This window comes from Suillus subalutaceus (assembly GCF_016647625.1).
Source record: "Suillus subalutaceus strain FC151 chromosome Unknown DFJ58scaffold_3, whole genome shotgun sequence".
NCBI lineage: Eukaryota > Fungi > Basidiomycota > Agaricomycetes > Boletales > Suillaceae > Suillus > Suillus subalutaceus.
Window position 1 is genome coordinate 809,221 of NW_024540252.1, and position 22,159 is coordinate 831,379.

At 46.4% G+C, this 22,159-nt stretch overlaps 6 protein-coding genes across 6 annotated transcripts; 4 read left to right on the forward strand and 2 right to left on the reverse strand.

The window, feature by feature from the left end:
- Positions 1–1,351: 1,351 nt before the first annotated feature.
- DFJ58DRAFT_650248 (uncharacterized protein) lies at positions 1,352–1,747 on the forward strand (the record flags this gene model as incomplete). The annotated part of the gene is made up of 3 exons (XM_041381570.1): positions 1,352–1,456; positions 1,512–1,557; positions 1,608–1,747. The coding sequence occupies 3 exons, from the start codon at positions 1,352–1,354 to the stop codon at positions 1,745–1,747; spliced, it is 291 nt and encodes a 96-aa protein (XP_041250700.1).
- A 603-nt stretch (positions 1,748–2,350) lies between these two features.
- Positions 2,351–6,877, forward strand: DFJ58DRAFT_910077 (RNA dependent RNA polymerase-domain-containing protein; the record flags this gene model as incomplete). Its single annotated transcript, XM_041395169.1, has 15 exons — positions 2,351–2,783; positions 2,860–2,936; positions 2,999–3,062; positions 3,114–3,340; positions 3,390–3,632; positions 3,683–4,162; positions 4,210–4,309; positions 4,342–4,493; positions 4,547–5,213; positions 5,268–5,374; positions 5,431–5,472; positions 5,527–5,623; positions 5,676–5,988; positions 6,038–6,724; positions 6,829–6,877. The coding sequence occupies exons 1-15, from the start codon at positions 2,702–2,704 to the stop codon at positions 6,875–6,877; spliced, it is 3,387 nt and encodes a 1,128-aa protein (XP_041250701.1). The 5' UTR covers positions 2,351–2,701.
- On the reverse strand, positions 6,847–7,543 carry DFJ58DRAFT_261653 (prefoldin subunit 6). Its single transcript, XM_041379526.1, has 4 exons — positions 7,339–7,543; positions 7,164–7,288; positions 7,054–7,114; positions 6,847–6,991 (listed from the first exon to the last, which is right to left on the reverse strand). Exons 1-4 carry the CDS (start codon positions 7,465–7,467, stop codon positions 6,938–6,940), a joined length of 369 nt encoding a protein of 122 aa, XP_041250702.1. The 5' UTR covers positions 7,468–7,543; the 3' UTR covers positions 6,847–6,937.
- Positions 7,544–7,567: 24 nt separating this feature from the next.
- On the forward strand, positions 7,568–10,519 carry DFJ58DRAFT_261734 (gamma-glutamyltranspeptidase). The gene is made up of 18 exons (XM_041379527.1): positions 7,568–7,904; positions 7,963–8,029; positions 8,081–8,241; positions 8,291–8,390; positions 8,446–8,476; positions 8,526–8,822; positions 8,877–8,895; positions 8,944–9,067; positions 9,131–9,144; positions 9,194–9,258; positions 9,308–9,370; positions 9,422–9,461; positions 9,521–9,571; positions 9,625–9,639; positions 9,692–9,774; positions 9,831–9,926; positions 9,986–10,181; positions 10,232–10,519. The coding sequence occupies exons 1-18, from the start codon at positions 7,745–7,747 to the stop codon at positions 10,384–10,386; spliced, it is 1,737 nt and encodes a 578-aa protein (XP_041250703.1). The 5' UTR covers positions 7,568–7,744; the 3' UTR covers positions 10,387–10,519.
- On the reverse strand, positions 10,359–12,303 carry DFJ58DRAFT_261779 (phosphatase 2C-like domain-containing protein). Its single transcript, XM_041379528.1, has 10 exons — positions 12,058–12,303; positions 11,931–12,000; positions 11,720–11,872; positions 11,447–11,670; positions 11,267–11,396; positions 11,067–11,213; positions 10,986–11,015; positions 10,865–10,935; positions 10,566–10,814; positions 10,359–10,514 (listed from the first exon to the last, which is right to left on the reverse strand). The coding sequence occupies exons 1-10, from the start codon at positions 12,083–12,085 to the stop codon at positions 10,486–10,488; spliced, it is 1,131 nt and encodes a 376-aa protein (XP_041250704.1). The 5' UTR covers positions 12,086–12,303; the 3' UTR covers positions 10,359–10,485.
- Positions 12,304–19,450: 7,147 nt separating this feature from the next.
- DFJ58DRAFT_757228 (histidine phosphatase superfamily) lies at positions 19,451–22,085 on the forward strand. The gene is made up of 10 exons (XM_041388183.1): positions 19,451–19,846; positions 19,897–20,296; positions 20,347–20,435; positions 20,497–20,515; positions 20,573–20,852; positions 20,901–20,976; positions 21,038–21,043; positions 21,105–21,311; positions 21,366–21,439; positions 21,493–22,085. The coding sequence occupies exons 1-10, from the start codon at positions 19,675–19,677 to the stop codon at positions 21,781–21,783; spliced, it is 1,614 nt and encodes a 537-aa protein (XP_041250705.1). The 5' UTR covers positions 19,451–19,674; the 3' UTR covers positions 21,784–22,085.
- Positions 22,086–22,159: the final 74 nt, after the last annotated feature.

A 22,159-nucleotide genomic window follows, 5' to 3' on the forward strand; every position in this document is an offset into this window, starting at 1 on the left:
AGTCTTCACGTTGGTTAATAAACTTCCAACACTTGATATGTTTTTTTTTTCACCTAGGTGCACCTTCCTGCCGAGTCCCAACTCGCATAACATTACGCCCCTACTTCAACGGTTATCTTCGATTCCACGTCTCGCTCTGGCCTGATTTTCGACAAATCTGGTTTGGTCGGTGTGACCTCAGCAAACCTGCGACCATTTATTCGACTAATCGATCAGCGTCATCGCACTTGTGAGTTGGAGGTACAAATACAATTCGGCACACAACTAATTAATACAAAGTATCTGCTCAAGGTACCGCTACTACTCAAGGATCAACGAGTCATGGTGGATACCAACGCGTGTCCACCTATCTCCCCCTCGGACAAGTACAGGATAGTGTAGTTCTGATGAATAGTTTCAAAATAGGTCTCCTGGCTGGCCGCTGTGAGTATCTGGAACTGGGACCAGGTTTTCAAAATATGTGACCAATGTGGAAGGTATTTTGTGACGAGGGATCCCGTACTGTGGAGGGTGAACGGTCTAATATATCCTGTGTGTCAATAAAAATTTTGATCATGCGTTGTCCAGCTGTTATGAAGTGATGGGGGTCATTGAATGGCTGTACACGCAGTTTGAATGGTGATTGCTCGTACCTTGAAGTAATGCAATTCCAGGGAACCGAAAAGTTTCAGACGAGTAACGGGGGACGGTATTTTAGTAGTCCTAAAATGTCATGTCGGAGTGATGAGTGCCCTACCCTTCCGAAATTCTTCAGCTCCCCAAAGCTCTCGAAAACAAGGAGTGTGTGGTGCCCTGTTAGCATTCCGAAGTACTTCGGCTCCCGAAAACAAGATATGTGCGTTACCTCACTTGCAGCAGTATCAATCAGTTGGAACTTGGTGGAGAGTGGAGGGTTTCCCACCAATCAAGTGCATTTCCAGTCAAGAACATGTTTGAGGTGTACACCTTCTATAGATGTTGAACAGTAGTTGCATTTGTAAAAATAACGATTGGATGAATTTGGGACTTTGTACTGTTGGACAAAGTGGTTGGTGATGATCGATGATTGCTCGGGTGGGGCGGCCCTTGGACTTTTTTGACGACATTCTGGTGTGCAGAGAGGCTCAGATACACTTTTTTGAACATCAAACATATGCTATTTGCTCGTAGTACAAATAAGATTCACATTGATTTCTGCCGACTTCTGCCAAAGGCCCTCGACCTACTGCCGGCAATTGCCGCTTGCCAATTGCCATTGGCAGAATGGCAGACTTCTGCCCACAACACTAAGAGTTAGTCACGTCAATGTTCCCACGCTGTAAAGAGTCCAAACAGTAGCATCGCAAGTTCAAACTCATTCTATTTGCCTACCATGCCCCCCATGGCATTAACAGGAATAGTCACTAAAGTCGGCTGCATGCACAAGACAGCCACTGTGACTGTTTCACGCCATGTCATCCATAAATTAACCGGAAAAGTACACTTTCAATTTGGCCCTACGAAGAATAGGTATGCTGACCCTGCCGCTTCAGCGCATTGAACGAAGCAAAAAGATTCTAACACACGACGAACAAGAAGGTCTGTCGCCACTATGTCATTCTCCGCACATATGCTAAGTCATGGAGTAGTCCTTCGATTGAACGATGCCGTGTTAATACGAAACTGCCCTCCAATATCCGCGCGGAAACGCTTTAAACTGGAAAAGATCTTGAAGAGTCCAGAGACAGAGCGGGATTTGGCACACATGCAGGCTGCACAACAGTCATAAGGGTGTGATGACACCAAGTTAATGTGTACGTCTGTTCACTTGCACAGACGAACTTGCTCGCCCAATGTAGTCTGTTCCGTGATTTTGGTTCTGGTTTTCCATGGTCCAATTTCTAGTTGACCAAACCTCCGGAGTCTGCATGGCATTCTAGACTGCGCTTCGAGTCCTTGTTCATACTCGTCATGTAGAGGCACTCATACAATAAGCATTCATTTCAAATATATGTGCTACTAACATGCTTTCGACTGACCCAGTCCTGTGGATGTTTGTTGTCTTTCACGCCCAAATGATGCAAAGCTTCACGTCTGGAGAACCCTTGTTTTGAGGGTTCGGTGACATCGAGGCTGGGTTACTCGAGCTGGTACACTTCACGAATGGGAAGGAACCGTTTGAGGGCCCAGTCAAGAACGGAAAGCTGATGGGCTATCAATATCACGTATAGGGTTTATATTTATGCAGTAGCAATATGTTTGTAATCATGCTCTTTACTTCCCATGGCTCTTTAGCAGTGGTCTTGACACCGCAACACGCAACACGCACGCCAATTTCAGCAGCGAGGAGAGACGATCGACAGATCAAATTGTGATTTGGTGCAATGTTGCAAAAGAATCTGGTGTACACGGTCACAACCTTGCATGCTACGGTTCAACGTTCGAAGTCAGTCAATCCGAAATCGCGACTTCAACTTGAATCCATCTATAATATTACTATTTGCAACTAGCCTCATTGTCAACAACGTTTCAGCTGAATCGCACACCTTCTATCTTGAGCGACTCGGAGCTTTCCAATCGTGTTTCTTTGGATGATCTCTTTGGATGATCAGTCTGATCCAGCTCAAGTTGGCCTGCAATAACTTGGTCCCCACTACATTTTTCACATCGTCCTCGTCCCAATTTTTTGAACTCACATTTACTAGGAACTAGTACGTCTTGCACGTATTTTGTGTGCCTAGGGATGTCGAGGGGTATCGCACGGGCTTATTACCGCGAGGTACAAGAGGAGATTTTAGTAGACGACGAGTGGGAATTCGCAGAAGGTACGATTGTTTTGATCTTGCATTTTGCGTGTGAAGTGACATAGTTATGGACATGGACCCACTCCACATCACCAAGAGGCTAATTCTGCACTCGTTCCTGTTATTCCACTACCAGTGGAAAGGAGTGCTTCATGCGACTCGATCTCATCAACAGTCAGTCTCCAATTAGCTCCTATTCTGGTATCTTTCTCGCATAACTAACACTAAAATCATAGCAATCATCTGTCTATTCCGGTCTGGAAGACCTGAGTGATATGATGTGCAATATGCCAGAAGAGGGCGAGTTAACTCATCGTCGATGTGATCTGAGAGCCTAACAGCTAGTCACAGTCTTGAATGGCACTGCGAACAATATTGCCACTGTTGACTCCAGTTCTGCCCAACCGCTTTCAGCTATGTCTGTTGGCTCGTCGGATTCAGCGGATTCGGCTTCACCTTCGAGCAGTTGGTCCTCTGTCCTAGGTAAACGGAAAAAAGAGGAGCCTCCTGACAATTCCTTGTCTTCACGTACTAAGAGTGCGAGAATCGGCGATGCAGAAATTAAAATCCATACAATCGTGGGTGCTTCTTGCGCGGGTTCGAGACTCTTCTTGACGAAGTTCACAGGCTCACGATCGAAACCTACAAGCTTATTTTGACAGTAAAAACATATCCTTTGGGGTACAGTGGCTGATTGCCAAAATGGTCAGTTACGATGTTCTTGCATACGAGGACATCCATATCCCCGACTTGGATAAGCTCCGTGGCACAAACCAAGAAGCTACCCCACGCGTGGCTCAGGTGTTTGCAGCATGCCATAACTCAATGGGCGAAGAAGAAGGATTCTTCGTGAAGGAAAAGGCAGTTCTGGTACAGTGCTCCTTTGGTTTGCGATGGTCGATAACTGATATCATAACAAGTCGCCTTGGAAAGAGCTTGACCGAGAGCACGAACTTGCTCTTGCAATGGGTGATAGTTTTGACGGGTTCCAGCGACAGGCAGATGGTTGGTATGGAGGGAAAGTGCATTTTGGTGCAACTTTGAGGGCTATCGATAAGAAGACTACAACGCCTGAATATCGCATTCAACTCAGTCCGCCAGAGCTTGGGTCCTCGTCGAGACTAACCCGACAGTATGGTTCAAAAAATTTCCTACGCGTGAAGGTGCCGAGGAATATTCTAAACAAGCCTCAGCATGGCCTTGTGGAGTTTTTTTCGCAACACTTTCTCCTCTGTGGTCTGATTTATCGGGCATTTTATGCAAGAGATGGAAGTGTTTTTCTCGTGGCAACTAATTCTTCGACGGGATGTGGTCGAATTCCTTCTCATGCTCACCCTTCACCGCCGTCTCTGGAGGATTATCTCGACTGGCATAACCCTATATATTATAATACAGCTCAGGTTGGCAACAGTCCTGAGAGTTCGGGAACTTCACTGATGCGTTTCAGACTGTGGCAAAATGGTCCTCGCGGTTTGCATTGGGACTTTCGAACTCTGTCCCAGGTATTACCATCAATCGGGAAAATATCATATGTTTGAAAGAAGAAAGTAAGCTATTGGTATTCTTATTAACTATGTAGTGAAAACTGACTTCTGCGCCGAAGACCCGGGGGGTCCAGACATGACAGATGGCTGCGGGTATATTAACAAAATTGCCTTGAAGGCGTTACGCGAGCTCTTGCAATGGGACACAACACCGACGGCAATACAATGTAGAATCGCTGGCGCCAAGGTAACAGACACTTGCTCGAGTGTTGGGAAAGTCAAATAAATATCCTCCTATAGGGACTCCTACTCCTGCATCCTGATTCATGGGAAAATTGTTCCGACGTCCCTCGAGTTTGGTTGCGCGAATCGCAAATCAAAGTCAAGTATCCTCAAACTCAAAAACTATCACCTAGTCACTTAACAATTGATGTGCTACGGTCGTCTCATATGCGTTCTCCCTCCCGCCTTGCTGCAGAGACCATAGTGAATCTTGCTGAAAATGGTGTTCCCCACTCAGTATTTATTGATCTGATGAAGGAAGGTTTGGATGCTATCGTCAACAGTTTGCTTGACTGGGATGGTCCAGATGCCATGTATCGTCTATGGCATAGTGTTGCCAGAGCCGGCGCCGTGGTTGGATCCAGATTAGCTCGTGAATCTGGTGGAGAGGCTCGATCAAGAGGTTTCGCCGTCAAAGACGACGACATTGAAGATGATGACGAAGACGATCTGAATGCGGTCATCGAAATTCCTCGCTCAGTCGCTTGGTGGGGTGACGAGATCTCAGGTTGCCCTTCTTCTCTTGAAGAAACGGTAATGGTCATGCTTGACTCTGGTTTCACCCCTCGCGATTGCCCAGTCCTCGCTGACAAGCTTCGCCATGTTCTTAAGACGATGGTCGACAACTTTGTGCAACGATATAGAATCGAGGTGCCCATGTCTTGCATGGGATGGATTGTGCCAGGTGCGAGGTTATCAATAATTAAGGCTTCGTTTATTTGACCATTGTGCACCTTAGACCCTTCTGGAACATTGGCTCCTGACGAAGTGCAAATTCTCTCGAAGGATTCGAAATTCCTCTGTCCTGATGGAACAGAGTCAAATGTTGTATTGGGTGATGTTCTGGTCAGTGTTATTTAATGTCGCTCCTCGACTCATTACAGACGCTGAACCGATAATAGCTCGCACGGCATCCTTGTAAACTGCCGACAGATACTCAGAAGGCATGCTGATCTGTCGTCTACTATGTCTTTCGCATCTTAATGATTTGGAGGCAGGTCAGAGCTGTCGAAAAACCGGAGCTCAGGCGCTACACAGACGTGATAGTGTGCTCTGTGCAGGGAACTCGCCGCTTTGCAGATCTTCTTGCTGGAGGTACATCAAATTATGAAATCGTATCTATGTCAAGATACTGAGCAACAATTAGGCGATTACGATGGGGACAAGGCAATTGCTGTTTGGCAGCCGTCCATAGTGTCGCACTTCAACAATGCCGACCTCAAATATTCTCATCCGCCTGATAATCTCTTCGAGAATTTCCATAAGAACACCCTACGAGTCGATGATTTTTTGGAACAACACCAAGGAAGCGAATTCGACGATCTCATACCTCGCCTGCAGTCATTTTTGTTAGGAGGTTTGCGTGACATATCGTCAGTCGGAAAGTACTCGAACCTACACGACGTGGCGGTGTACACCCTTGGATATGCGCATAGTGAAACCATTCGCTTGGCTTACATGTAGGTCGCGGTTGTTGTAGTAGTGGAACACACATTTATATAACCACAGGTTTTGCAATATTCTCGATGGAGCGAAGAGTGGATTAACTGTTTTACCGGAGGTCATAAAGAGCGATACAAAGCTCTACCACAAGCGCTCTCCAGAGTGGAAAGAGTGTGGAGAGGAGAAACCGGAAACCAACGACATCAACGCTCAGCGTCCCAAAGGCATGACAGAATTTGTTATGGATGCGATTATGAGCCATGCTCGGAAATACCGGGACCTGAAACTGCAACAGGTCGATAGCGCTTTTTCCAAACACCACGGTCACAGAGATTCCTCTCTCGAGAAGCCATGGCAGGATGCCGAGTCAAGGGTCCAGCGTGTGAAGTACAGCAATGAGTATGCTGCTTTGACACTGGAAATGGAACTCTCCAAGATACGCGAACACGTCGAAAAGATGCGTGAAGAGCACAAGAAGAGTATCCGTCGTAGTTTCTCTGGCCTTAAAATTGAACGGCGGCAAGATATTCTTCGCTCCCTCGCTCGTGATTTCACTGCTGCCCCGGACCTTTCATCTTTTCTTTTCTTCTCATCGGAGGAGGTGGCAAGGCTCAAAGCTTCCTACGCATATATTCACGAATGCCCAAACACCGCTGGTCAATTTCCCTGGGATGTTGCTATGCGAGAGCTTGGGATGATCAAGGCGAGGAGCCTTGGTCCATCAAAAACAGTCGCACTCGGTTTCTATGAGAGGTTTGTATTGACACGAGCAGCCTTTCAATGATGGTTCAGAATGTGTTGATCTGTCATATGTAGTCTTTAGTAGTGTATATATATGGTGTACATTGTACGAGTAGCACTCGGGGTGATCGCGCGGTTATTAGTACAAGTCAATCGTTCAAGTGAGTTGGCACTCCTGTAGAGACCAGCAACTCGATTCCAAGGTATCTTCACAGCAACATTCGTCTAAGAATTTGGCGTGGATTGATCCTGTTGAAGCTTCGTTTGGATTTCGACGAGCTGCGACACAATGGATTGTCGGGTCAAACTTGTCATTGGGAATAACGGGCAAGTGACAATACCTCATTCTTCTTTTTCTCCGACCTGTCCTCGCCATCATTTATTTGTCCATCTACGCGTTTTCTGTGATACTGATGAGTCCTGCATTCAACTCGGACATGAAACCAGTGACATTTCGCTCTTGATAAATTCCAGACGTGTCTCCACATTGGATTTGGCCTCATTCTGATCTTGAGGCACCAATACAGGTCCCACAAGTTTATAGACAGTATTACTGGGGGTTAACTGCGCGAACTCCTGGAAGATGGAGTTGGTACAAATGAGTTTGCGAAAGATGTTCGGCGAACCTTTTTGACCATCTCATTCTCGGAAAGCTGGGCATCGAGACGAGTGCGATTCTCCACCAAACTTGCCAGTTCTGTTTGTATTTTCTGGTACTCCGTCGATGCCGATTGGTAACGGAATTCTAGAGACATGACGAAAAATAGACAGTCACCTCCGATTGACCTCCGATGCCCGATATCACAGCACCTCCTCTGATTGTTATGTAATACTCTCGTTCCGTACTAATCATATACCATTTGACTGCGGGGTTCCGGGAGGCTCGGTGGTCACATTCATGTGAGCTCATGTGAGCACAAAACACGATCTGATAGTGTGTGAGCGCTAGGCAGTCCGTTTTTAACCAACAAGAATATTGAGGTCTCGTAGCTCCTCACCTCCGTATTTCTCATTCCCTCCGCATTCTCCGCAATGAAAGTCAATTGGAGTAAAGTAGACCAACCTGATCTCGTGTTGCAGCAATTTCCAAGTCGACGATCCCAAGTCTATGGTACCAAGGGTGTCGTCGCATGTTCCCAACCTCTCGCAGCGGAAGCTGGACTCGAAATCCTAAGGAAAGGCGGGAATGCAGGTGAGTGCCGGTGTTCTCGATTACAGCTTCTACCGACACTGCGTGCTCTCGTTCGTAGCTGATGCTGCTGTTGCAACCTCTGCCGCTCTTAATGTGACCGAGCCAAGTTGCTGCGGCATAGGAGGGTGGGTCTGTTCCAAGAGCAAGTGCACAATTCCAATCTGAGAGCGAAATAGGGATGCCTTTTGTCTCTTCTACGATGCCAAAACGAAAGCCATAAAGGCGATGAATGGCTCTGGTCACTCTCCTCAGAAGTTGTCGGTCGATTACATGCGTCAACGAGGTGTTAAAGGCGCCCAGATTCCTCTCACAGACCTCAACTGTGTCACCGTCCCAGGTTTGTTTTTTGACACCTCTGATCACACTATGAATGAACAAACGACTAGGTGCTGCTGCTGCGTGGGTCGACACTGTGGAAACGTTCGGAAGTGGAAAACTAACCGTCGCTGAAGTTCTGGCGCCTGCGATTAGGCTCGCTGAGGAAGGGTCCGTAATGTTTATCCCACTAATCGCCAAGTTTATTGACTACTCTTGGTTGTAGAGTTCCAGTATCTGAAGTTCACAGTTATAATGCGAGTTCAGCCTTTATTCATGTTGGGCAAGTTGCTGATTTGTCTACAGTGGCAGCGCTCGGAAAAGTTGATACAAAATGCATCGCCGAATGGACATGAAATGCTTTTGAATGGGAAAGCACCTCTTCCAGGTCAAATCATGAAGTTCCCCAACCTTGCCAAGACTTTCCGCGCTGTCGCGGAGCAAGGAAAGGATGGTTTCTATAAAGGTCGTATCGCAGAAGCTATAGTGGAGCTCATTCAAAGTAAAGGGGGTGTTATGGAGCTTGACGATCTTGCAAAGCACGAGACGTCATTCGTAGAACCGATCAAATACACTTATGCTGGGGATGTTACTGTTTATGAGGTGAGCCGTGGATAGTGTGGTTTACGGGTGGATGCTGACTTTATCGTAATGTAGTGTCCTCCCAATGGTCAAGGTGAAGATGAACGAGTCTCCACTGAGCATGACTAATGCTCATTGCCAGGCATCACTGCATTGGTCGCTCTTGGCATTCTCGAGCAAATGCAAATACAAGGAAAGATTCCGTCCCTCCTGGAATTAGAACACAACTCTGCCGAGTATCTCCATGCACTCATTGAGGCTCTGCGGTGCGTATTAGTGATCGAATATTAATACTCTGGATTCATGGTCTTTATGTCTCTTTTATTTAGTCTCGCCTTTGCGGGTGAGATCATTACATGACTTGCTTCTGTTTCACAACTGACGGGCAGCAGACACACAATACTACGTGACTGATCCTGAGTTCAACAAAATCCCGGTCGATGAACTACTAAGCAAGGTTAGCCTTTGAGCTTGCATTACTCCGTCGCATCTAATCCAAGCTGTAGGAATATCTTTCCAAACGCGCAGCTCTATTCAACGCCCAAGCTAGAAACCCCAACATCGTTCACGTGAGTCTTGTCCGATGGTCATTCGCGTTTAATTTATTCACAGTCGGCTAGGGAAACCCAGTAAACTCATCTGATACGGTCTACTTCACTGGTATGATAGACAAAGCAGCCTTGTGCAGCGTCCATTTACTAAGCGTTCTCGTGTTTCAGCTTCGGATCAGTGGGGAAATGCATGTAGTTTTATTCAGAGCAATTATGCAGGTAGGGCATTCAGTTTATCCGTGAATGCACGCCTTGATACTTTACAACCAAAGGATTTGGGACAGCAGGTGACATCAATTCGCGCCACAGTTTAGACGATACTGAATTTTTTATATGAAGCTATACCCAAGGGATGCGGGTTTACTCTTCAGAACAGGGGTGCCGGATTCGTTCTGCAGGAGGGTCACCCTAACTGCTTACAGGTATATCATACAGCAAATTTAACAGTGCAGCCTATTGAATTGTGCCATTCTTGTAGGGAGGAAAGCGGCCATACCACACCATCATCCCTGCAATGGCGTTACGAGGGGGCGATTTGTTCCTTTCCTACGGTGTAATGGGTGGTTTCATGCAGGTATGTACTCGCACCCCTCTAGTGCCCGTAGATATAGTGATTAAATGAACATCATACAGCCCCAAGGTCACGTCCAGGTCCTGCTTAACATGCTGCGTGGATTCACTGCCCAAGCTGCCCTTGATGCCCCTCGATTCTGCATCTCAGCTGGAATGCCTGACCCAGATGACAAGGATCCTGCTGCCTTCGGTGTGGTCAGCGGTGGGATTAACTTTGAAGACGCTATTCCCATGTCAACTATTCAGAAGCTTCGCGGTATGGCTTTTTGTTTTCTGGGCATCACTTTTCTGAATGGGTCGCTTTAGCTATGGGTCATGACGCCAATGTCGTCAGTGGCTGGGGGAGGGAGATAATGGGTCGTGGACAGATTATTCAGAAGATCGTTGATGCGTCTGGGAAGACTGTTTGGGCTGCCGGGTGTGACCCAAGGTCGGATGGACATGCCGTAGCGCAGATTTAATTGTACTAACACACCAGACAAATGAAGTCAAATAAATGTCTACAATAATGTAGTGAATTATGTACGCTAACGGAGGGTATAACTGATGAATCCTCTAAATCACATTCTTCTCTGTCGCTCACTTCCGACTATCACGACACTGTTAATCAACGGGAAAAAAGAAAACTCGAAACACTTACCCGCTTGCTGACTTCGATACTCACGAAGAGCGCGGGTCCTGTCAGGCCCTTGAATCTTTCTCCAACCAGACAAGGGTACAACTACAACCGTTGCATTGTCTTCCCCACCCAGCTCTTCAGAGTATGATAAGATTTGCTCGGCAGCTTTCTTTGGGCTGGGTGCGCCTCGGGCAACATCGACTATTTCTTGATCGGATAGTATGGATGACACACCATCGGAGACGATGATCATGTACGCCCATTTGGTGCCTGTCAATGATGTAAGAAGCTATAATAACACTCCACAGGAAGTATAACACCTTCCAGCAGCATGGTTCGAACATCTGGTTCTGGAGTCACGCCGTACGGCTTCCACTTGAGATCTCCGAGGCTAAGACTGACATCAGCAAATCACTAGAAGCAGGCAGGTGTGCTGCTCACGCTCTCGTATTTGCCAGAGCACCCATCCAGCTGCAAGATCATTAACGGGACACGATAATGGAAGACGTTGTTTTGGCTTACCGAGACTCGCCAAACGAATCAGTGATAAGTGATGAACCCATCATCCGTCGGAGACGTGTGGCCTCTATAAGGGTATCGGGGTGATGATTCTCGGTCATCGGGCGGACAAGACAGTCGTTGGTGCCACAAAGGAGTACTCGAGCATCGCTATTTGCATGTTTTCTAAACATATGTCTGTGTTCATTGAAAATATGACTAACCCAGCATGAGCGACTGTCAAAACAAGTTTTGTGGACGAGAAGAACGGGCGGGTATCAAGGGAGTGGAGGATCGCGACGGACGCTGTCGCTCCACATGTTTTGGCTTCACTCTCAATAGAGAGGAGGCGATCTAAACTTACCCCATTTGTAAACGTAAATGGGCGAGACAATGTTGCTCACCAACTTCAAAGAATGCCTGGGTAGCACGTGCCTCGAGATCTAGCGGAGGCGTTCCGTTGGACTGATTTATCCAGGGAGCAAGGGCACCCCCACGGAACCTCTTAAAATAACCCCCTTGATCCTTGATCCACAGATACAACTCTGGGATGTGAGCCTTGTCGACGGATTCGAATAACCCATGCAATTCCTGACGCAAAAACTGAGAAACGGTAGATCCGCCATGTCTGCATGGTGTCAACGGCTGCTGTGTGTCAAGATGGGTGCGATACATACCCGTCATAAAGGCCGACAAAGACTACCTGACGTGTTAACGGATCACTGATGTTCTTTGGGGTCCAATCGATGCCGAGTGTTCTCTTCAAGCCTGCCTGTAACCCCTCAGGATCCAAGAGTAATGATGCAAAAGCATAGTAATCTTCCTGGTGACTGCAAAAACAAAGACTGAACCTCAGGTGCGCGACAAGGGGTGAGAAAGAGTGCTCACCCACGAGTACCTCTTGACGATGCTACACCTATGATAGTGGGGGCATGGAGTGGTACACGGCCTGCGCCACCTATAAAAAGTAGCTTGTTCGTTTAAACCTCAAAACAAGAAAGGAAAGGAAGCTAACCTGGTGTAGGAGAAACGAACAAAGTCATGATACCGGCGTGAGGAAATGATTGATGAGCACAATGTTGTATTCAAGACTTTGGATGTCTGGAATAGTAAGGACGGTATTTGTTGCATGCTCATGTAAGGGGACGACGAGCATTGCCTCTCAATACATAAAGCTTAAAGTTGAAGCAAGAAGCTACACTGTATGCAACTTGAAACCGCCAAGTAGCTTATAGCCTGTACTTAAGTACTTAAGTATGAGTGCCACGCGTGGTTTGCACCTGCCGCAGTGGTGGGAAAAATAGCATCATGACTAGCTGGCGCTCGGTTCCAACACCATCAACCGATTATTGGGATAACAGTTTGGATATCGCTGCAACTTAGCAGACAGACAGGCTAGAGCATCCACAATTGACAAGTTGAACAAACCCAGGCTTTTGGTTCAACACCGAGAGTCGGCGACTGTTATGTAACGTTCAACAACTTTTGATACGACATCGCGCGCGCGCCGTCATGGTTACCCAACCCCCGCATGTAATTTTATGGTTACTATGCCTCACGGCTGAGTACTGAGTCGTCACCCCCACAAGTCGTCAGGTCACACTTTTGTCACAGCAGCTCACTGCTGCCGCTTTCAGAGTCCGCTCGGCAATGCCTAAGAAATTCGCGGTCGAGTTACAGGTCGAAAATTATGATTATGATTGGTTGGTGTGATGTGGAATATTGTTGTGACATAGCAATCAGCCGACATGGTTCGTGCACTTCCTAGCGGAGTTACGAGAGCATCTGAGTGGCGGAGTAGTTAGTTGATATAATAGATAAACGGAATCAGCCGAATATATTCTGCGCGCCACAAACTCCTATTATCGTCGCTGTTCCTACTAAGCCCGGAACCTAAATCTTAAGAGGTTACGAGCCCTGTGATACGTTATAAAGTTAACGTCAAAGCAATACATTGACACAAACAAGCAAGATGTCGAATCCCAATCCTAATCCTCCGACTTCTACAACTGTTGGGGCTTCCACAACAGTACCTGTTCCTGCGGCTACTCAGAAACCTAAAGAAATAAACTTAGGAGCGTTGTCGTCATATAAAATTGAACCGCTGAAAGAAAAAAACTGGAGTGGATGGAAAGCACGTATGATGGGCCTTCTCAAGCTTCACGGCGTGGCTGAACATGTCGACGGCACGACGAAAAGCCTGATGCAGGCAAGGTGGATGAGTTAGCGACCTGGAACAAACTCGACCAAGTTGCACAGACCTTGATAATGAACAGCATCACTGACGAGCAGATGGTGCATGTTACAGAGGCTGCAACAGCCGAACAAATGTGGACAAACCTGATGAGTATTCATCAAGTTCGAGGACAACAAAGCGTCGTCGTCGCAAAGCGAAATTTATTCGCTATGCGGGCAACTGAAGGCGTCAATATTGTCGAACATATCAATGAGATGAAACAGCAACAAAATGACCTACATCTTATGGGCGAGATGATTACGGACAAGGAATACAAGTCCTTGCTTGTGATGTCCTTACCGGACTCTTGGGATGCCTTCACATCCTCGTACCTTGGTACACATGCGGATACGCAAGGAACAAAAGGCATAACCTCCCAGGAGATTACCTCATTGATTATAGATGAATATAATTGCAGGGAGACACATGGTACACAGGAGAAAGGATATTATGCTAAGAGTACCGAACACGGGAAAAAGCGTAAGATTGAGAAGGAAAGACCCAAACAGAACTTACTGGAATGCTCGATTTGCAGTAGGCATAATCATGCCACTGCGAAATGTTATTGGAAAGGCAAGCTGAAGTGTACGTCCTGCGATAAATTCGGACATGAGACTTCGGCGTGCTGGGGAAAGAAGACTTCAGGAATGTCATCCAGACCTCAAAAGCCGAAACGTGCTTACCAAGTGCGCAGTGAGGGTGACGAGACTGATATGGAAGTCGAAGGCGAACCTAACATTGCAGTTTATGGTTCAGTCTGATTGTGCCCCAAAGAGGGACCAAGAGTCAATGATCTGGTACGAATGGTTCGCAGATTCAGGAACAACATCACATATAACCAGAGTTCGAACTGCACTCACAGATTATGCCCCAACGAAAAGTGAGGTGGTTGGGATAGGGAATGAACCCCTTGAAGTAAAAGGGCGAGGCACAGTTGAACTTGAAAGCTATATGGGCAATCAGAAGATCAAATTTTACTAAAAAAATGTACTATACGTACCGAACGCATCAAACAATTTGTTATCCATACGCCAGTTGGATAAAGACGGCGGATGTGCTAAGTTCGGCGGTGGGAAAGTGTCCTTGTACGCTAGACATGGTCATCACATCGCAGAAGGAAATATTGATCATGGCCTATATAAATTAAATGTGAGAGCAAAATTAAAGCCTATAGCAAGAGCACATACCGTACAACGAAGACCAGCAGTGTCATATACCATATATCCGGTTACAGATCCGATGATCTGGATCTCAGATCCGATCCAGATCCGATGAACATATCCATCGTCCGGTCCACAGATCCGCTTTGATTCTTATTTCATTTCCTGTTCATATAACTCTAACTATCGTTCATCTCCTTTCAGTATTCCCGTACACCGGTATACCGGTTATCCTTTACTTCCGCTTTGCTTACTGATCCGCTATGCTTACTGATCCGCTACACTTACGAATCCGCTTTTACTTGTACTTCATTCCCGGTTCATGATTCGTGATCCATCCAACTTACCAATACGCTCCACTTAGACTTTGCTTATACTTTCGTACATAGCCTCGCACCTTTGCTTATTGATCATTCTGTTAGCTATCCGTAGTATATAAACCTTTGTATATGCGCTGTAGTAGATCAGTTCGAATATCATCTTAGATTGCACTCATTCCGTCTGGACTCTAAGTCCCTCCGTTATCCATCCGGACTTGAGTACGCTACTCTTGTCTACTCCAAGACTTAGGATAGATTCCTATAGTCTACATATCCGCCTCTGTCTTCGGACAGTCCTCACCCGTTAGTTTCTAGTCCGGACCCGATCCGGATTAGCCGTTACTCTATACGTTCGATATCCGGAAGTCTTAACGGATCCATTGCAATACTTATTCGCAATACAAGACTTATCCGTTCGATACTTACCGTCTCACTAGACGCGATACTTTAGCTCTCTGAAATAAGGGGCAAGACTCGGGAAAGGGGCACAGCGCATGAGCTGAGGCCGAAGCCCTTCGGATCCGATACTACTTGAGTACGGTCTTAACAAGCAGCCGATTGGCTGACATGGCATAAACGATACGGACATGTAGCTATTACTGGCCTTAAGAAGCTATATAATGAAAAATTAGTAGAAGGCTTTAATGTCGATGGAAGCGAACCTTCATTTGAATGTGAAGCGTGCATACGCGCGAAACAAACTAGGGAATCTTTCCCAAAATCAGTAGATGAACGAGCAGAGAAACCATGCGAACTTACGCATAGTGATGTATGGGGTCCAGCTAGGACCCAATCCATAGGAGGAGCTCGTTATTATGTATCCTTCGTGGACGATTGTTCCAGAAGGTGTACCGTTGAATTTCTAAAGCACAAAAATGAGGCGTCGACAAAGGTAAAGGAATATATTGCCTACCTTGAACGACATAGAAATGAAACACCCAAAGCGATTAGGGTAGACAATGGTACTGAATATATCAATCATGAGCTGATAACATGGTGCAAAGAGAAGGGAATAGACCTACAAACCACGGCACCATATTCACCACAACAGAATGGTGTATCTGAGAGACAGAACCGAACGCTAACAGAATTAGCAAGAGCGATGATAACCGATAGAAACCTACCAGAGTTCTTATGGGCTGAAGCGGTTGCACACGCCGCATATGTGAGAAATCGGGCACCGACCCGAGCATTAGATCATATAACCCCTGAAGAAGTATGGAGTGGTAAAAAACCTGACGTGTCATACTTACAAGAATTCGGCGTACCTGTTTATGTTCTCCAGGAGAACGCCAATCAGTCGAAAATGCAGCCTAGGTCCTTGAAACAAGTCTTTGTCGGTTATGTGGATGGACCGAAGGCAATAAGATACTATGACGCCCGAACACGTCAGATACGAGTGAGCAGAAATTATAAATTTATAAGCTCACCAGAAAACTCTCCACAAAGCGCTAGTGATGTGCAGTGCGAGGGGGAGAATGATATGGGAGAATTAGACGCGCAGACATCAGGGGGAGCTGACGCGCAATCACCTATACAAGAACACTCCAAAGATGAACGGCAATCAGATATACGAGAACACTTACCAGAAAACAACTCAGATAAGGATACATCCGCAAGTAATAAGCGGAAAGAACCGCCTGAGACACAAGAGATGCCCAGAAGAACTAAAAGACAGACGGTTAGAAAAGACTACCGCAAGATGAAAGAACCAGACTTCGAGGATGACGAGAATAATAAAGCTAAGTCATATGAAGTCAAAAACGGTGAACTGCCATTGCCAGAACTCACAGAGGAAGATATAGTCTTGATAGCGATGGTAGAAGGAGGACACATTGAACCCAATGAGCCAAAGAACCTAAGAGAAGCACAGGCGTCAATTGATTGGCCAAAATGGGAGGAAGCGATACGAGCCGAACTTACCCAGCTAAATGAAATGGGTACTTGGGAATTGGTAGAACCACCTGAGAATAGGACACTCGTCGGAAACAAATGGGTCCTGGTTAAGAAAACAAATAAAGAAGGCGAAGTTATTAAATATAAAGCAAGGTTAGTAGCGAAAGGATACTCACAAATTCCCGGTATGGACTACACAGATACTTTCGCACCGGTAGTATGTCTTGAGTCGATTCGATTGACAATGTCTGTTGCAGCTGCCCTAGATTGGGAAGTTGAGCAGATGGACGTAAAAGGAGCGTATTTGAACGGCACCTTAACAGAGGAGGTGTACATGGTCCAACCGGAAGGGTATGAAGACGGTACAGGAAGAGTGTGCCGACTTCGAAAGACCTTGTATGGATTGAAACAATCTGGATGTGAGTGGAACATTGAATTAAACAGTCGTCTAACAAAGATAGGATTTAAACGTACCGAGTCGGATCCATGCGTCTATATAAGACAGACCGAGACAGGCACACAGATCATAACAGTATGGGTAGATGATCTACTCCTGTTTGCTAATAATCCCGATCTTATGAGTCAGTTAAAGATGCAGTTAAAAGAGATATTGGATGTTACCGATCTAGGAGAACCTAAGAAAATAGTAGGAATTGAGATAACAAGAAACCGTGACGAGAAAACAATTAAGTTGTCTCAAGCACGGTACATAGACTCAATCCTGCAAAAATACGGTCTCCAGAACTGCAATGCAGTAGGTATGCCCATGGATCTGAAAGTCGTATTAGAAAAAGAAGATACCAACACAAAAGGCGAGCGTAGTAATAGTTACGCCTCATTAGTTGGATCTTTAATGTATCTTGCAGTGGCGGCGCGTCCTGACATCGCATATGCGATTCAGAGATTGAGCTCTTTTACCGCAAATCCTGGACTAACACATTGGTCAGCGGCAAAACGGGTATTAAGATATCTAGCAGGGACTAAAGACCTCGGAATTAAGTATCGAGGAACCGATTCCACAAACGCCAAAGTCAAATTTGAGGGATGGACAGACGCAGACTATGCTAATGACATCCGCGATAGAGTCTCAGTATCAGGATACGTATTCAAGCTAAGTGAAGGAGCCATTACCTGGAGTTCCAAGAAACAAAATGCCGTCTCACTATCCTCAACAGAGGCAGAATATACAGCAATGGCATATGGGGCGAAGGAAGCAGTATGGCTTCAATACTTGTTTGAAGATTTGAATTTGGCCCAAGAAGGACAACAATCCTATACGGAGACAATATGGCAGCGTTAGCGATAGCTCGAGACCCTCAACATCATGCGAGATCAAAACACTTTGATGTAAAAAATCATTACATCAGGAATAAGATTCGCGAGAAAATAATACAAGAGACATACTGTCCTACAGAAAGGATGATAGCAGATGTACTCACAAAACCGCTAGCTAAACCATCACATCAGAGACTCTCCAACATGATGGGCATGTCTCCAGATTGAGGGGGAGTGTTGTGACATAGCAATCAGCCGACATGGTTCGTGCACTTCCTAGCGGAGCTACGAGAGCATCTGAGTGGCGGAGTAGTTAGTTGATATAATAGATAAACGGAATCAGCCGAATATATTCTGCGCGCCACGAACTCCTATTATCGTCGCTGTTCCTACTAAGCCCGGAACCTAAATCTTAAGAAATATAGTATGGGGCGTGGCTGTTATTATAATGGCTGTATGGTGCAGGATATGCTACATGGGAATGAGAGCTATGCAGTCCGTGATGATGAGGCAAATGAAATTGATGCTGGTGTAATGTAGAAAATCGCCGAGATGCTGGTACAAATATTGCTGTGAGTTGGATGTACAGGAGGATTGCAATAAGGTATTTCATAGCATAGATCAGGACTATTTAAGTAAGAACCATTCGGATGTTCGCAAGAAGAACAATGAGAGCTATTGGCAGGCAGTGCCAGAACAGGTGGAGTTTCACTTTCGACGGGTGCGGCGCTGATGGCAGTCGGGTTGTCAGTGTTTGATGCGATGTTTCTCGCGCGCGTTCTCCCATTGCCAAACAGTCCGCTGCTCATATACATAGGCCGCCTGTGGGATCACTGGCAGTCTGGCACGCGACTCTCGTGATTTGCCTTTTGGGCGGCTATTTCATTGAGCCATGTCCGAGTCGTCGGCTCACTGACGAGTCGTCACAGCCAGTGGTAGTATTGGTTTAGAACTCCGCTACGGCAGCGCTCGGCTGGCTGTCACCAGCGTGATTTTGACGGCTTGCAATGAACTTCACCATTTCTCAACAAAAATTGATCGTTCAACCTCGCAATGAAAGGTGCATGATAGAAACATTGATTTAAGTTGTAAATTGTGTGCGGAAGTAAGAATTGAGTGAGATATTTGGGTCGTGACGACTTGTGGGGGTGACGACTCAGCCGTGAGGTATAGTAATACTATCACCAGCTGTGATTAAGCTCCTGATAATGTTCTGTCAAGGTATCATCAGGCCTGCTAAAGCCGCCTAAGGCTGCCTAAGGGCACAGAGTATGTCGCATGCCATATTATGATTCGGATGTGTAGGCCTAGAGCCCGTACGATCCTTGGCTTTGATTATTTCATTCTCCCCTGAGCGCTAGCCATTGATTGTCACCATGTTAACATATATTCGACATCCATGCACGTTGGGGAGGGAAATCACTTTAATGATCACCAAAAGCTCACCGGTCCGCCAAATTCGGCAGGAGTTGCCTAAAAGAAAAGCTCAAGAAAATACTTTTGGAGTGCTTTTCGATCAACCTTGACCACCTGGTGGCACATGCGCCATATCCCGAAGAGCCGCCTCATCAAACGTTTTATGATTCGGAACAAAAAACTATAGCTGCCCGAGGGTAGGCGACTTCATCTAGGCCACGTTCATTCTTAGACTAGTCCCATTACATATGATCACGTATGTATAATTTGCTATAAAGTATGTAACTCGGGCGCTTCATATTTTTCTGACCCCTCTAACTCATCAAGCCATGCTTGCCGCCGTTCTGCTGCTCGCTCTGCCGTTCTGCATCGCAGAGTCAGCTTCCAGTTATGCAGGATCAACCGTCGTTGATTCTTATCCTCCTCCCGGTGCCACCAACACTGCTGTTGACGGTTACTTCCCGGATGCATCTCAAGTCGGTTATGCAGGTCCAACGCCTAGTCAGTGATAATACTAATTATATTTCCTGTGTTCTAATCAAAAAATTCAGCTGGTGCTGAACCTGCGGCCATTGTCACTGCTATCCCGTTCTCTAAGGTCGAAAACGCATTTCCCTTGTCGAGGCCCAATTCAGCAGATGGCGCAGACATCACTTTCAATGTGATGCATCACTGGGGCAACTTGGCGCCCATGTACTCCGTGGAGTCGTTTGGTCTTCATGGTGCATCCCCCGTCATCCCGGAAGGGTGTGGCATCAACGCAGTGCATCTCTTGATGCGCCATGGCGCCCGCTATCCAACCACTGGCTCCGGAGTTGCTGACTTCGCCTCTGATATTCATGCTGCTGCATCGAAAGAAGGCTTCAGTGTCACTGGTGATTTGAAATTCTTGGCAACCTGGACATATAAGTTGGGCGCGGAGATCTTGACGCCTTTCGGCCGCGACTCGCTGTACGTTCGCTGTCCTTTACGATACTTCTACTGACACTCCCTTCCATCAGCTTCAGCAACGGGGTTGCTTTCCGCTACAGATATGGCGAGTTGCTTAATGCCTTCACGGACCTCCCAGTATTTCGTACTACTTCTGAAGGTTTGCCTGCATCGAACGTTTGTTTCACAATGGGCTCTGATGGCTTGCTTGTGTCGTACAGATCGCATGTTGGATTCTGCGTAAGAGAAATCCATTCATCTTTCTACGTGCGCTGTGCCTGATAATGCTATCGATAGCCTGAACTTTGCTGCAGGCTTCTTTGGGATCAGAACTTACGAGACCGACTATCACCAGGAGATTATCATCGAGGAGAACAACTTCAACAACACCCTCGCTCCTTATGATGTGTGCCCTAACGTCAATACGGAGGATGTCGGCAATTTCGGTGGCATTCAAGGTGATAAATGGGCGAATATCTATCTCAAAGATGCTCGAAAGCGTTTGCAACCAATGATCAAAGGATTTAATTTGACTATCTCAAGATTGGTTGATATGCAGGAAATGTGCGCCTATGAGGTAATCACATTATTTACACGATCTTCGTGGATTTCTGATATCCGACAGACCGTGGCCCTCGGATATTCCAAGTTTTGCGACCTTTTCACTGAGAAAGAATGGGAAGGATACGAGTATTACGTCGGTATGTTCCCTCGAATGATCCTTGCTTTTCCTTGCTGAGCTCGGCGGTGATCTACTTGCAGATCTTAGTGAGCACATTGAGCGCTAAACTTGTAGCCTGAGTGACTAATGACTTCATTGTGAACAAAGATTTCTGGTACAGCGAAGGACCGGGTAATCCAACAGCAGCAGCGCAGGGCCTTGGCTATGTTCAAGAACTAGTCTCACGTCTCACTCACACTCCCATCAATGTTTGGAACAGCAGCACCAACAGCACTCTTGACTCGAGCAACATCACATTCCCTCTTAATCAACCTATATATGTGGACGCTACCCACGACACGATCATTTCCAGTGGTATGTTGCCACTTCCTTCCTCTCCAGTGCAAGACTACTGACGGAAGGGCTCAGTCGTCACTACTCTGAACTTTACTAGTCTAGCTGCAACTGGTCCTCTGCCAACCGACCATATACCCCCTCATCGTGTACGCAGTCTTATAGACTACCGCTTACCTTGATGTCTGACCAGTCACATCAGTCTTACATTGCAAGCCAGATTGCACCTTTTTCCAGTCAGCTTGTAGCGCAGGTGCTCAGTTGCCCAGCCTCAGAGGAGCCGACTCATATCCGGTTCCTTCTGAACGATGGTGTGGTGCCACTGACGGGGATCCATGGTTGCACGGAAGATTCGAACGGTCTCTGCGCGCTGCCCAGCTTCATCAGCGGGATGCATGAACGAATTGGGGAGATCAACTATGCGCATGATTGCTTCGCCAATTATACCATGCCCAATCCCGACAACATAATCGATGGAAGATACCCTAGTTAAAAGGATGATAGGGTATGCCACCTTTTTAATGAACGTTAACCTCTATAATTACGCCACGTGATGACCATGTGCATGTCACCTCAAGGCTCACGTGTTTATTTCACAATTCATATGATCGATGATCAATGATCAGTGTATCCGTTCAACCGCGGATCCAGGTACTCTTCAGCTTCAACCTAGTTGTCGCTGTTTTTTTAGTAACTTTCTTCCCTTGGAACCTGTACATGAGCCCTTGTTGTTTGACCCTTAATATTCTCACCATATATCTTCCTTGAACAATTTAATCTTATTACTTAAGTAAAGGTTACCGTGGCGGATTTCAACAGGAAACTTTGTCACTATGATCGATCGGCAGCAGTCACGACAGCTCATCAGT